This window comes from Protopterus annectens, chromosome 8.part0 (genome assembly GCF_019279795.1).
Source record: "Protopterus annectens isolate FY-2018-M chromosome 8.part0, PAN1.0, whole genome shotgun sequence".
Classification (NCBI taxonomy): Eukaryota; Metazoa; Chordata; order Ceratodontiformes; family Protopteridae; genus Protopterus; species Protopterus annectens.
Genome location: NC_056741.1, coordinates 1,534,209,903 through 1,534,225,774, shown reverse-complemented (window position 1 = coordinate 1,534,225,774; position 15,872 = coordinate 1,534,209,903). Strand labels below are relative to the sequence as shown.

At 40.7% G+C, this 15,872-nt stretch overlaps 1 protein-coding gene across 4 annotated transcripts in view; it reads left to right on the top strand.

Moving 5' to 3' along the window:
* Positions 1-15,872, top strand: part of USP2 (ubiquitin specific peptidase 2) — a 763,545-nt gene that overhangs the window by 630,357 nt on the left and 117,316 nt on the right. For all 4 annotated transcript variants that reach the window (XM_044081123.1, XM_044081124.1, XM_044081122.1 and 1 more), the window contains one exon: positions 13,586-13,636. In XM_044081123.1, coding sequence (XP_043937058.1) covers positions 13,586-13,636 — 51 coding nt within the window. The remainder of the gene's footprint in view (positions 1-13,585; positions 13,637-15,872) is intronic.

The following is a 15,872-nucleotide window of genomic DNA, read 5'->3' as shown; positions in this document are numbered from 1 at the left end:
TTCCTGTGCGGTGTTGAAAATCACTAACTTGCATATATTGTTGCCATCCTTTCATTTATCCCCAAAGACTGGGCTTGGAAATGACATCCATTAGCCTTAACATATGACCACAACTTTCCTGGTAAGCAGTTTGCAGGCCAAGCACACTTTTTTTTTTTTTTTTTTTTTAAATCCTGCTATATCAGGGGGGCTCGCAACAGATATTCGTGGAGATATTTTTTCTTCATTGAAACGTAGTAGCAATTCCAGAATGGTCTGGGGCATGAACAGCAGGTGTACACTGGTTAAGAATGGATAAAGAATAAAAACCTAGACATGAAGAGCTTTAATTTTTCATGAATTATTAGGCTTTTGCCCAATGCAGTTAACTGTGAAAAATCTGAAGTGTTTGATTTTTTAAAAATACAGTTAGACAATTAAAAAGACTGTCTTTTTGAGTAAACACTATGTCAATACTGAGTTACTAGGTTAATAAAGTTGGCAATCAACAGTAAAACAGTAGAACTGCTATGGGCAAAACATCACAAACACACGCACACGCACACACACACACACACACACACACACACACACACACACACACACACACACACACACACACACACACATGCCTAGATCCAGCCTGGGGACAGATGTAAGCACCCCAACTGTGGAAAATGATACTGAACAGAGTCATTTGTGTACATTATATAAGTAATACTGCACACCCAGTTCATCAAATGCAAGATTATTTTATAGGTTCATAGGTTGGTACCAGGCTATTGGCCTTAAGGCCTATACAAGCCTAGCCATAACAATCCCCTGGCTATTTCTTCCCACACTATTTACTTCCCTGGACCCCTGTCTAGCTGACTGACGTGATCCCTGGGGTGAATTTCCTTTCTCCCATCCAATCGTTAATCGTTTAGTTGGCTGATCCTAAATGCTGCTGGTGCTGTTCCAGTCTACATCATGTAACCTGGCATCTCATTTTGTGTCAACATACAAAACCTGTGGGGCGAGTATGAAAATACTTAAAAAGCAGTCATGGTTATAGCCAGGAGTTTTTGAATTGTGTACCCTGTTGTTCACAAAATTCCAGAATCACCCCCCCCCCCCCCCCCCCCCAGCAACCTAACATTGCATATCTCTGAGCGGCATAGTCTTTCAATGCTATAATAGCAAAGATTCATAAAAGACATGTTTAAAGAAAGTGTAATGTTTCCTGACACATTATATCAATGTTATATTTCATTAGTAGCTATATTGTAGATGATGATGGCATTTATTCTATAAAACTGAAAGTATGTTATATTTGTTGATGTTAAAATCATGTGAAGTATTTGCCAGGAATTTATTTTTACTAACTATCTTTTCAAGCTGCCTCTTCTAGTGCCATTTACACATCTCCTTAAATAAAATAGCAAAAGCTTTGTGTGACAAGTCTCCTCTATATCCCAGATTCCAGAAGAAGGTATCTCTGTATATTTCCAAATATATATCAGATTTATTCAGGCCCCTAATTTGCTCTACTGATGGGTCTATATTATATGCTCGAAGTTTTAAAACTTCACTCATACGATCAACACCATATGAACGAATTTTTAGAACATCGAACATATAATAAAAATAAACAAAAACAAAAAAACCTACCTGAATGCTCTAAGCAGTGGGTAAGCCCCCTTGCACCCCCCAACTACTTAAGTATACCAACTACGAGATTGCACTACAGTGAAGTAAAGGGAAATATTCCCTATGGCGAACTCCATGCTTTCAAAAGTTTGCCTATATGGTGTCGACCATATGAGACTTGACCTTTTGAAAGTTTGCGCTTCTGATATAGACCGCTGGTGACATCCATGCCGAGTAGAAAATTGGTAAAATTATATTTCACTAGTCCTGACCATTATCAACATATTGTGTTTCTCCCACCACTTTCTGCGATTTTCTGTAAATGTTTTTTCTCTTTCATTACTGAGCTTTAACTCCTAAGTAACTCACCACACACATTTCTAATTACTTTAAGCACAGTCACAGCTCTCTTTAAAGGCATTGACTGTATTTGTTCTAGTATGGATAAGTTGCTGCTGACATTGTAAACCTCAAATAAGCTTTATTGCTAAGCAGACTCCATAAACTTTCATACTCAGAAGCCTTTTAGGTGTTTTTTGCAACTACCATTCAGACTGGTCTATTCGTGTTTAGTATGGTAATGCCATTTCATTTCCAGGGTCCTCCAACTCCCAAGTCCGTCAAGGAACAATTTTAAGATCCATAATCTTTTTCTTATTGTTTGATGACCTCCTGTTAAATCTTCTTTCATTAAACATTACCTTACATCCACTGACATTCAATGCACTTCAGAATGTTCTGAAACATTTTTTTTTACTAATGATGACTTCATAGTTAACAGTTTGTAAAACCAGTTCATTGGTTGGCACCCCCCCAAAATTGACCACCACCTTTTCTCTTATGATTATTAACTTTTTAGGTAATCCTATTCCAAAGGTAAGCAATTACATATAGCTTGGCCTAAGCTTTGAACCCCCGCCACCTTTTACTTTCATGTTCCTGTCAATAGCTCTGATGTTGTAAGTTAAATGAAACAGATCTGCTCATCATTTTACTACTGAAACTCACAATTCCTTTGTTAAAAATTTGCTTTCACCATACCTTAAGTTCACCCTTACCTGTAAATGCTAGAGGAAAGTTGCAAAGCACCCTACTTCTCCAGAATAAAAAAAAATAAATACCTTTGCCATCCTTTGGGCATTAAACATCATTTAACATCCTTGTACCATCTCAGATTCCAAAATACTCTTTGTCTTCCACCTTTTTTCCTCTGTTTAGAGAAGGCTATTTAAAACACCATCTTCTCTGACTTGAAACTCTCTTCTGTCTAACCTTAGTACTGCCTCACCTTTGCTACCTTTTGGATCAGCTTTATCATAGAAATTGACAGTGACTGCTAAATGTAACTTTTTTTTAAATTTCCATATGTACTATCTATTATCTATTCTAATACCGTCTGCATTTCAAAATTGATGATGGTGTATTTGGCTTAATTGTAACAAATACAGTGGCTATAAAAAGTGCACACACCCCTGTTAAAATGTCAGGTTTATGTGATATAAAAAATGAGACCCCAATAAATCATTTCAAAACTTTTTCCACTCTTTATTGTGACTTATGACCTGTACAATTCAATTGAAAAACAAATCTGTTAGGAGAAAATATAAAAAATAAAAAACGTACAATAAGCCGATTGCATAAGTGTGCACACCCTGAAACTAATACTTTGTTGAATCACCTTTTTATTTAATTACAACATTCAGTATTCTTGGATACACACCTGCCGTCAATTAAAGAGACTGATTAACCCAAAATAAAGTTCAGATGTCCTAGTAGGATTTTCCTGACATTTACTCAGTTGTCTGCTACTGCAAAAGCTATGGTTCACACAGAGTTTTCAAAGCATCAAAGGAACTTCATTGTTGAAAGGTATCAGTCAGGAGAAGGGTACAAACAAAATGTCCATGGCATTAGATATATCATGGAACACAGTGAAGAAATTCATAAAAAAGTGGAGAAAATATGGGACAACAGTGATGCAAAGAACTGGACATCCCTCCAAAATTGATGAAAAGACGAGATGAAAACTGATCAACGAGGCTGCCAAGACCTACAGCAACACTGAAGGAGCTGCAGGAATTTCTGAACTATGGGGTAGGGTTGCAAGATGGAAGCCTTTTCATACACAGAAAAACACCCAGGCCTGGCTAAAATATGCAAAACAATATATCAAGTCTCCCAAAAGCATGTGGGAAAATGTGTTATGGGCTGATGAGACCAAGGCTGAACTTTTTGGCCACAATTCTAAAAGGTATGTTTGGCGCAAAAACAACACTTTGCATCACCAAAAGAACGCCATCCCCTCGGTGAAGCATGGAGGTGCAGTATCATGCTTTGGGGTTGCTTTTCTTCAGCTGGAACTGGGGCTTTAGTCAAGGTGGAGGGAATTATGAACAGTTCCAAATACCAGTCACTTTTGGCCCAAAACCTTCAGGCATCTGCTAGAAAGATGAAGATGAAGAGGAATTTCACCTTACAACATGACAATGACCTCAAGCATACATTGACATCAACAAAAGAATGGCTTCACGAGGAGAAAATTAAAGTTTTGGAATGGCCCAACCAGAGCCCAGACCTAAATCCAATAGAAAATCTGTGGGGTGACCTGAAGAGGGCTGTGCACAAGAGATGCCCTCGCAATCTGACAGATTTGGAGTACTTTTGCAAGGAAGAGTGAGCAAATATTGCCAAGTCAAGATGTGCCATGCTGATAGACTCCTACCCAAGAAGACAGAAATGCTATAATTAAATCAGAAGGTGCTTCAACAAAGTATTAATTTAAGGGTGTGCACACTTATGCAACCAGCTTATTGTACGTTTTTTTATATTTTTTCCACTAACAGATTTGATTGTATTTCAATAGAATTGTACAGGTTATAGGTCGCATTAAAAGTGGGAAAAGTTTTGAAATTATTTAGTATGGTCTCGTTTTTTTATATCACAAAAACCTGGCATTTTAACACTTTTTATATCCACTGTATATATAATATCATTAAATATTGCTTATTTTGTATAATTTAAAACCAAGTAAATTGTTGGATTCTGCTTTGATGTTTAAATTCTAATGTACAAACTGTGTGAAATCTGTTTTATTTTAATGCATTTTTCTCTGGCTCTTGTCTAGGTTTTTGCTCAAAAAGGGTTATCACAACACTTCACTAATGCAGTTATCAAATGTAACAATAAGTGATAAGCCTTTTGGTTAAACAGTGTTGCTATACCTTTTGAAGAAGCCATTTATTTATGCTGTGGCTTAATTTCTAAATTATTTCATATTGTATGAAATGAAAGCAGTAAACTCCTAATGCATAACTGACTTGTTATTGGAGCACGGTCTTCAGTGGTTATAGTTACCACATAATTACAGGACCTCTTCTACCCCTGTAGATGTCAAAGTATTTAAAAGCAGCATGTGAGTGTTTGTTATGCGTTTCTGTGATGTCATCTGGGATAGGTTTCAACTCTAAGCGTTATGGAAGGGACCACAAAACGAATGTGTGGAGGAAGTGTTTCTGTCTATATTAGAGATAAATTCACCTCCCGACTAGTTAGACTGGACAACTCCATGGAGTTACTCCAAGTTCAGATTACTGTGGGTAAAAACCCCATTCAATTCATAGCTAGTTATACATCCCCCTTCGTGGATTATGATGCACACGAGGCCTACTTAACCAAACTGGAGTGAATCCAAATATTGACAAACACAGTTATGGGGGATTTCAATTATCCTACCATCAACTGGCACAAGTGCAAAAGTTTCTTGACTTTAACTCAAATGCTCATAACAAATTGTTCAAACCCCAACAAGAGGAACAAACATACTAGATCTCATTCTCCCTAACATGACAGATGTACAACCGCAGCTTTTGGACTCACATTAATGAAATCTGACCACAAATCATTTGCCTTCGAACTGGCACTAACACCAGAACTCACAAAGGCGAAGTCAGACTAAAAACTTCACAAAAGCAAACTATACCCTCCTAGGGAAGGTATAAATGCATTCCAAGCCCCACCCCCCGCTGGAAGTGGTAACTACACCAAAGCTTACACTAAAGCCCTGTACAGTCACTTGTATAAGTGCATTGACTCGGAATGTTGTTGTTCCAGAGTGAATCAAAGTCAGAGCCCTGGACATCCAGCATCAATAAACTTTAAGACAAATGCAAAAAGTTGCTAAGAAAAGTAAAGTAAGGCCACAACAATAGAAAAGCACCCTCCTTAGCATTAACAAGCAAATAAGACAACATATTAAATTCTCTAAGGGTAACTTTAAGAAAAACCTAACAGTCACAGCCAAGGATAATCATAAGTCCTTTTACAACTACATAAGTAGCCTAAAAGGTAGGACCCAAGCGTGACCTGAACTAATAACTAACGGTATTTCACACACTGGTACTGCGGTGGTGGTGCTGCGGTAGCATTGCTGCCTCACAGTAAGACGTTGTCCTGTTTGATTTTTCAGCTAGAGCGTCTTCTATGTGGAGACATGCATGAATGGGTGTACCTTCGTTGAAGGTTGTGCGTCAGGGCTGGCAACTCGGCATGTAAAAATCTACTGACAATCATTAGCGGACCGGAGTTTCGCTGTGGCGACCCCTAACCGGGAAAAGCCGAAAGACACAACAACATCCAAAAAACCTGCTAAAACAAAAATTGCAAAAATTTATTCCATCTCCCTTCCACCATAACAGCATATCCAGACAGCAGGTTATTAAAGTAGCCTAAAAAGCAAAAAAACACACACTGTGGGACTGACCAGATGGCATCTCATGCTGTCTTAAAAAACAAACTAAAACAACAACTAGAACTAGTATCACCACCTAGTACCCCAGCCTAATCATAAGCACCACTCCTATTGCTGAAAGAGAATTATTAGCAACAGTTATTCCCATCCACAAAGTTGGGTTAGGAACAGACCCAGGGAATTGTAGACCCATAAGTCTGGCCAACCTCATCTGTAAAGCCTTAGAAGTATCATCATGCAGCTCATAAATGAAGACATAGGCAACCTCCAAACCCTGGATCTGACCCAACTGGGCTTTGTTAAGGGCAGATCCTGTATGTTAAACCCTGTGGATTTCTTTGAAAATGTAACCACGGCCCTTGACAAGGGGCAAACCTGTGAACACCTTGATTTGGTGAAGGCCTTTGACACAATCCCACACTCAGGCATTACCAATAAACTTAGCAAACTGAAGGTAAACCCCTTTGTTGTAAGATGGATTGCCAACTGACTCACAAACCAGTCACACACTGTCAAAGTTGGTGACTCCACAACAACCAGCAGACCTGTGACCAGCGGGGTGCCACAAGGGACAGTGCTAGCCCTCCTACTTTTTGCTATATACTTCTCAGAAGTTTAGGACAAAAATAAGAGGCTGTGGCTAACCAGGTTTACAGATGACTGCAAATTATTGAATCCCCAAATGATGTCGGTATACTTCAGGATGGTCGTACACATACCATTGACTGGCATATTAGTCACAGTCTCAAACTGAATGCAAAGAAATGCATCATTATTCCCATCTGTAAAAACAATGTCCCTTCACACTATCAAATTAACAACAATACCCTATGTACCTGCAAAGTGGTAAGTGATCTGGAATCACAAGTGGACTGCGACCTTAACTTTGAGCACTACGAGTCTACTGTAGTAAGGAAGGCTTTCTACATAGCACACTTGATTAGCAAAGGCATCTCATCTAGAGCAAAGGAGATTATAACCACTCTATACTCATCACTAATCAGGCCGATAACTGAGTATAATGCCCCTTTTGGTATGTACTGTACAAAGCACCTGCAGCAATTGGAGAGACCTCAGAGGTTTCTAAGAAGATCAAGGGACTCCAGCACGTGCCTCACACAGACTGACTGAATGAAGTCTCTGTCACTGTATTTAGAATCGTATAGCCTTCTTAGGGGAGACTTATGCCCAGCTTACAGAGCAATCTCTGACCAAAACCTAATGAATTTTCTGTATATCCTTAAATTAATGGGATACAGCTACCCATTACAGGGACCTAAATATGGCCTGTGACTTGAATAGGATGTACAGGTGGGACAGATTTGTCTCCCAGCAACTGTCACATCATTGGAATAAGTTGCCAATTCATGTGAAGCAGAGCACCTCTATGACACTGTTCAAGAGGAACCCGGATGAGTGTATGGGGCACTGTAATTTCTTACTGAGGATAGCACCTACAACCATCCTGGACATGGGCAGCCATTATTAAGTACAATCCTGGGTATTGACTACAGTATCTATGGTATTACATTTGGATAAAATAGCTAGGCTTGATATGACCTCCAGGTCGATAGCAAAGTAACCTCCTATGATACTATTAACAAAATAAAACCAAAGAAATATCTACCTTTTGCCCTAGAAACAGTCTAGTGTGAGAGTATCAGTAGTACAGGAGTCAGAGTATCAGTAGTAAGGGAATATGTTCCACCATCATTTCATTGCTACATCAGTTTGCTGTAAAAACAAAAACCCATTTAGCCAGCCAAGTACTCTGTGGGGGAAAAGGTCATTTAGCAAAACTTGCAACTTAGTAAAGTAAAACAATGGTAAATATAATGAAACTTTGTTTAAAATGTAGATAGTAGCACATCTCATTGACAAAATAAAAAGGTACACATTATGGTGTGCAAAACAGTATGCTTGGATGTTCTTCATGTTTACCTGTTGCAGTCAATCCAGAAGATTTTTCTTTTGGTGAAACCTTGCACACTCTTAGGGAGCATTTCCACTGGGAAAGCCAGGATTACTCCAAAAGGAGGCTTAGGGAATTCTTACTTCTCCCTCAACATAAGCCTTTAGCTAGCCCTCCTGTTCTGCACATTGTAGATGATGCCTTCTTGGAATCTAGGCTGGCCCCAGACACTTTACCTCCAGCTCCCAGAAAACCTGACAGGTATTACAGAGTACCTGATTCTCTCAAGTTCCTCTTCAAGAATCCTGCTGCGGATCCAGAGACCATTTCCCAAGGACCAAAGGGCATTAAGGCTACTGCTGCCAAAAACCCTCTCCCTCTGACAGAGATTCCAGGGCCTTGGACAGATGGGGTAAGAAGGTATACACTTCTGCTACTTTGGCCATTGGGCCTTAAATTGCCAGTTTCATATGTTAAAGTATCAGCAGCATATTATGGGACTACTTAAACAGAAAATGATGTTGATTCCTGACTGTGCTGAACATAAAGAATTACAGGATTTAATGCATTCTGCTGAACAAGTTGGTAAACATACTTTGCAGTGTGGTTTTGACTCTTTAGAAGCATCTTGCAGGGCTGCTGTCACTGGGTCTGTACTTAGAAGGCATGCTTGGTTTAAGGAGCAAAACTTGTCAGATCATGTTAAAGCTAAATTACTGGATGCTCCCTTAAACCAAGACTGCCTGTTTGGCAACAGTACAGAAGAAGTCCTTAAAAAGATGGGGGAAAAGGCTAAATTTATGCAAACTGTTAAAGATTTCCTGCAAGTACAGCCTCCCAGATTTAGTAGGCATTGGCCTTCTAAGAATTGGTCCTTTCCAGTCTCTTCCAGGCCTTCTCAGTCCAAACCCAGGAACAGCAGACCACGTAGGTTACAGTCTCAGGCTACACACAGGCCTAAGCAGTGGGGGGCTCCCACTTCCAAAGCTGGAAGTAGTAAGACACCCCCCTATGGAAAAATGTCACAATGACTTAACCTTAACCCTTCCAAGCCCTGCTCAACTGCCTGGTCCCTTAGGAGGAAAGCTCACCCTGCATGCAAAAAACTGGGACCTCATTACCCAGGACAAGTGAGTTTTAAATATAGTTTTCAAAGGGTACAGATTCCACTTCCACACACTACCAACCCCAAACAGTTGGCCAGACCTACCCACAAGTCAGTGGGCAGAGGCTCAAGAGCAGGTTCTCTCTCTTCTAAGTATCAGGGCTATTCAACCTGTCCCAGCAGAAGAAAGGGGACAAGGTGTTTACTCAAGACTTTTCCTGGTACCCAGAAAAGACAGCTCCTGGCTTCCTATCCTGGACCTCTCTCTATTCTAAACACCTTTTTGGTAATCCCAAAATTCAAAATGCTAATACTTCAATAGCTGCTTCCTATGCTAGGCAAAGATGCCTGGTTGGCAACCTTAGACTTAAAGGAAGCTTACCTGCACATTCCGGTAAGGGAATATTGCAGGAAATACCTACATTTCAGGGTAGGCTGCATTCACTATCAGTTCTCTGCACTTCCCTTTGGCTTATCTAGTGTGCAAAGGTATTCACAAAGTGTCTAGCTCCAGCCATTGCATTTTGCAGGCAGAGAAATATTCAGATATACCCATACCTGGACAATTGTCTAATTCAGGCAGAAAGCCAGGACATACTATTAAAACATCTGGCATTTGTAAAGAAACTTCTAACCTTGCTGCAGTACACCATAAACAAAAATAAATTTCATATGGTACCCTGCCAACAAATTGTATTCCTGGGAGCAAGCTTGAACACAACTTCCCAAATGGCTTACCTCACGTCAGAGAAACAAGTTTATTTGACAGCCTACTTCAAACTACTGGCCACAAAGATCCAGCTATCTGCAAGGAAATGTTTGCAAGCCCTGGGGTTCATGGCCTCTTGCATTCTACTAATTCCATATGCAGGACTGGATATGAGGAAACTACAGTAGTATCTAAAAAGCCTATGGTGTCAACATTCTCAGGACATGGAATCAATGATTCCTATCATTCCTTGTATAAAGACAGAGTTCCTTTGGTGTGGGCAGAGGCCTGCCACCTCAACAAGAGGCTCCCTTTCAATCTACTCCCTGCCACCCAAACCCTGACTACAGACGCATCAGACTATGCCTGGGGGGCTCACTTGGCAGGGCAGTCCATTCAGGGCAAATGGAACCCAAGTCAAATGTACCTGCATTTCAACCAAAAAGAAATGTTAGCTGTACAGAATTCCCTGACAGCCTTCAAGGACCACATCCTTCCAGGACAGTTATTGGTAAAGACAGACAACACCACAGTTATGTGGTACATAAACAAGCAGGGGGGAACCCACTCGTACCCTCTCTGCAGACTAGCCATGGCTCTGTGGAACACAGCCTTGAGCTACCAAGTGCACCTGCAAGCTCAATTCCTGCCAGGCCAGCTGAATTCACTGGCAGATGACCTAAGCAGAAATCTCATGGACCCACATGAATGGAAACTGGGACAAAAAATATTCAACCTCTTGAGAAACAAATGGGGGGACTCCAGAGATAGACCTGTTTGCCTGCCCCCAGAACTACCAATTGGACAAATTCTGCACAAGGACTCCCCACAGTCAAGCTTGGAAAGTGGATGGCCTGTCCTTCACCTGGGAAAGCCTCTCAGTTTATGCCTTTCCCCCTCTGCCTCTCCTCTTGAAGGTTCTGCTAAAGATCAAACAGGACAGACCAAGGACAATTCTTATTGCACCAGACTGACCTCGCCAGCACTGGTTCCCCCTCTTGCGCAGCATGATACTGCTGGATCCATGGCACCTACCTCATACACCTTTCCCTGTTGTCCCAGCAGGCGAGCCAGATTCTGCACCCTCAGCTTCAAACCCTGAACCTTGCAGCCTGGCTAATTCCTTGAGCTCTCCAATAGCATCCCTCAGTAAGCAGGTGCTAGAGGTCATTCTGGAAACAAGGAGACCTAGTGCTAGAAAATCCTATGCTGAAAAGTGGAAAAGATACTGTTTCTGGAGCCAGACCCAGAGTACGGGCACTACGGTGCCCAGTTTATGTCATATTCTTCAGTACTTAACAGAAATGCTCCACAAGGGCCTATCCTTCTCATCAATCAAAATTCATGCCTCTGCAATTTCAGCACATTATAATACTGAACCACCCCTCATCTCTCACCCTCTGTTAAAGCAATTCCTCAGAGGGGCTAAAAATTTAAGACCCCCCCCCCCCAGTCAAGCCCCTACTCCAGCCTGGGACCTTAACTTTGTATTGGAAAAACTCACTCTCCCTCCTTTTGAACCAGCTGTAACCACAGAGTTGAAATTCCTTTCTTGGAAAACAGCCTTCCTTCTAGCCATCACTTCAGCAAGAAGAGTGTCTGAATTACAGGTCCTTATGGCAGTGGAGCCCTTCATTATCTTCCATGCAGACAGGGTTTCCCTCAAGACCAAGCCTTCCTTTATGCCCAAGGTGGTGTCTAGTGTGGCCACAAATCTGTCCATTCATTTGCCTACCTTTTTTCCTAATCCACAAAACAAAGGAGAATGAATTCTGCACTCTCTGGATGTGCACAGACAACTTATATTTTAGTTGGACAGGACTAAGCCTCTCAGAAAATCTGAACAGCTGCTAGTTGGCTTTGCTGCAGGGGCAGTGGGGAAGGCCATTTCAAAGCAAACCATTTCTAAATGGGTAGCCCATTACATTTATTTCTGCTATAAGCACCATGGAAAACCTACCCCACATGGGATAAGATCACATTCCACCAGGGCTGCATCTACTTCTACAGACTTTCTCACAGGGGTCCCTACCAGGGACATCCCAGAAGCTGCTACCTGGAGCTCTGTTCATACCTTCACCAAGCATTACCACATGTCTATTTTTTCTAAATCCAGAGATGGTTTTGCTACTGCGGTATTGCAGGGCTTAAATAGCTGGTCCTAATGCTCACTAACTTCCTCCTCCCTTCCTTAGCTTTGGGAATCTACCCAAATGTAATGACTGCAACAGTGAAACATGAAGAACATAGAACAGTTGTGTAAACCTACCATAAATGTCGATGTTCGAGTGTATTCACTGTTGCAGTCCTGGTTACCCTCCCTCCAGCCCCTGAGTTCTCTTGGCTCTACCTTTCCTTCTTGTTTAGTGTATTTGAGCTTTCTGGTGTATTTTCTTTTTGTTGGAGGGGTAACATAACATATAATTGCTTCCCATTATGGGGGCACCTGATATCTGGGGAAAGAAAAACTGATGCAATGGCATCGGCTGCATGTTTTATACCCCTGATGACCTGACGTCATGGAAGGAGGGACAGCATCCGATGCAGAAATCCAAGACTCTGGTATTCAGGCCTGCTGAGGGTTACCTGCAGGCAGATAACTCAAATGTAATGACTGCAACAGTGAATACACTCGAACATCTACATTTATGGTAAGTGTACACAACTGTACTTTATGCCCCTGAAGTCAGTTTTTGATGTTTTAACTTTCCAGTTTCCACATTTTGTACATTAGGCATAAAGTTTATAGTCAAATACTTTTGTAAAATTCTTCTGTCAGCTCTGAAACATATATGCCTTCATAGCTATACATTTATTTCTTAGACATATAGTTGATAATGTAGGTAGCTTAGTTCTATCAGCATTTGAGCGTGTGTGTGTGTGTGTGTGTGTGTGTGTGTGTGTGTGTGTGTGTGTGTGTGTGTGTGTGTGTGTGTGTGTGTGTGTGTCTGTACACATGTATTAATTTCATGTATGTAATTGTGTATATAAAATATATATTATGCCCATCCAAGGGCCAGTGTTTTTCCTTTCGTGTTGAGTCATAAAATCTATATAAACAAAGACAATCCATCCATGGTGAGAGTGTTGTATATCCTCCATACATTTTCTGCCAAGTTATACTTGTGTCATTCATTCAGTGAAGCAGCAGCATTAGTATGTTTATAGTGAGTGTACAGAACAACAGATTTGCAGAGATCCAAACATGGATATTAATACAAGGACAAAGAAAATGGAGAGAGAATGATGCAGACTTTAGCTGGAGAGTAGAAGTTCTGATTCTTCACCCTTAGTTCTAATATGAGAAACATTTATATTTATACACTGTCTCATATTTGGGTGTAGGTCATTCTGAGAGGGAGTATGAATCATTATTTCATAATATTTCCTATTCATATTAGTAGTGGGAGGAGAAATCCCAACGTAATGTGTAATGAGGAAGATCTGATTGATCTTATTTTGCTGTTTTAATGATCATGTTTACTTGTGTATTTATTTCAGAATTCCAAGACAACTCAGGGACTGGTGGGACTCAGAAACCTAGGAAACACTGTAAGTACTACAACGTCTACTATTTTAAGCCTAACAGTAACACTAAGCATTTTGATTTATCACTATTGAGTGAGTTGTATAGCTTTTTCTAAGTGCATTAATATTTTTTGTGCAGGTATGAATGCTTATCGCAGGCTCACTGGCATTTATTCTTTGCCCCATGATTCCATTAGTTTCCTCTTTGCTGTCAACACCCCCATTATTACCATGGCTACTTACCTGCACCTTATCACCTGGTAAATTGAGGGGGGATTAAAGATCTCCACTCTTAACACTGAAGGAATGGACTGGTATTTGCAGCTGGTCTTACCTAAGGCTACCCTAGTGGCAAAACTTGCATACAGTTGTTCCTATCAAGTAGCATATGTACACTTCCATGAACCTATCAATGTGGTTGCCAGCCCTGCTATTTGTTCTTTTGATATCAAGCCATGCTAGACCCTAGGCATTTATGAGGAGACAGACAGCAAAGTAGCTTCAAGCGCAAATGTTCTGTGGCTGCATATTCCTAAAGCTGCCTGTACTGAAGTGTCTCCCCACCTTCAGCAAGGAAAGTCTGTAGTTCCTTCACCATCAGCAAGGAATGCTCACTACCCTTACACAAACAGCATAGTAAAAACACTGCTGCTTCAAAACTACCCCTGTACTTCTGCCTTAAGTGGTAACACTACCTTTACACCAGCAACGTAGGTACAACCACTGCCCCTAAGCCAGCAGCATTGCTAAAAGCAATGCCCATACACCATTAGCATATGTAAAATACTACCCCTATACCAATGGGTCAGCTTAAATGCATTCATTTGCAAAAGTTGTCTGTGAGCAACATACGTTATTGTGTGTGACTGTTAAGGGTGTCAAGGTTTGCAGTCCTGACATTCATGATTATCAGACTTGAGAACAGTGTTTCTGGTTCTGAGATGGTCAATCTGAGGAACATTTAATAAGGGTGACCCTCTGACCTCTGAACTATTCCCCTATACATTCCATTAAGAGAAGATGGGAGTTTACGAACTGATTTTACTGCCTTTTCATTTGCTGGCTTCTCCTTATTAGCTGTAAAACCTATACTTCACTGTTTGGTCAACACTGCAAACAGCAAACAACTCTGTAACCATAAGTTAATTTGTTACTCTGGAACAGAATGACACTTTAAGCTACTTTGGGCTGACTTTTGATCCTTTAGTTATTTTCAAACTACATCTCTTCACAGCTTGCAGGTGTGCAAACTCTGATGTATGTGCAGGTTTAATATGCAGTCTCTTCTGTATCCCTAGCTGATAAGCTGGGCTATTGTAAGGACTTTCTTCTCCTTATCTTCGTTTACAGCTTCTCTATGATTAGTGATGTAAGCTCTTACTAATTGAGATACTGCATGCACCAGCCTAAGTACAAGTGCCTTAGCAATGCTTGTGAGAAGACCCATTATTGTCTCCTTTACTCTGTGACCGACTGCCTCAATCTGTGCCTACTGATATAGATTGAAAGAAAGTTCTTCTTTTAACTGTTATGTGAACCTAGATGTTCTTTGGTACTGTACATTGTACAACAGTTTAATTTCTATAATGTTTCCATTCAGCAAGTCCGACCTGCAGCACCATGGTCCCACACAATTATGATGAATTCCTGTTTTGTACTGCAGTTCCTTGCTTTATGTAACTTTTCTCTGTTTAACAAGTGTAACTCCTGGCTCAGCTAGGTTTTCTGTAATCACTTTATGTATTCTTCAGCAGCTTTGCAAATGGCATATGGCAGTCAAAATAGCTATGTTTTTATCCAGGCATTGGTTCCTTCTATGTAATTAAAATTATACATTCTCTAGAATGCATGCTTTTTCTGTCCCTCTCTCCCTCTGTCTGTCCGTGTCTTTTAACACCTTAGCTTAATTTGTTTGTGTCTTTCGGCTTTTCCCGGTTAGGGGTCGCCACAGCGGAACTCCGGTCTGCTAATGATTGGTAGTTGATTTTTACGTGCCGAGTTACCAGCCCTGACACACAACCTTCAACGAAGGTATGCCCATTCACGCATGTCTCCACGCAGAAGACGCTCTAGCTGAGATGCTCTTGCAGTTATGTATCACTGTACATTTTTGTTCATTTACACTGTGTAACTGTCGTACATTGTGTAAACTGACTGTATTAATATTTTGCATTTTTCAACCATGTGCATGAAGTGCATTAATGTTCTTTTTTCCCCAACTAAAATAAACTAGCTGAATTTTGATCTGGCACTGTACTCT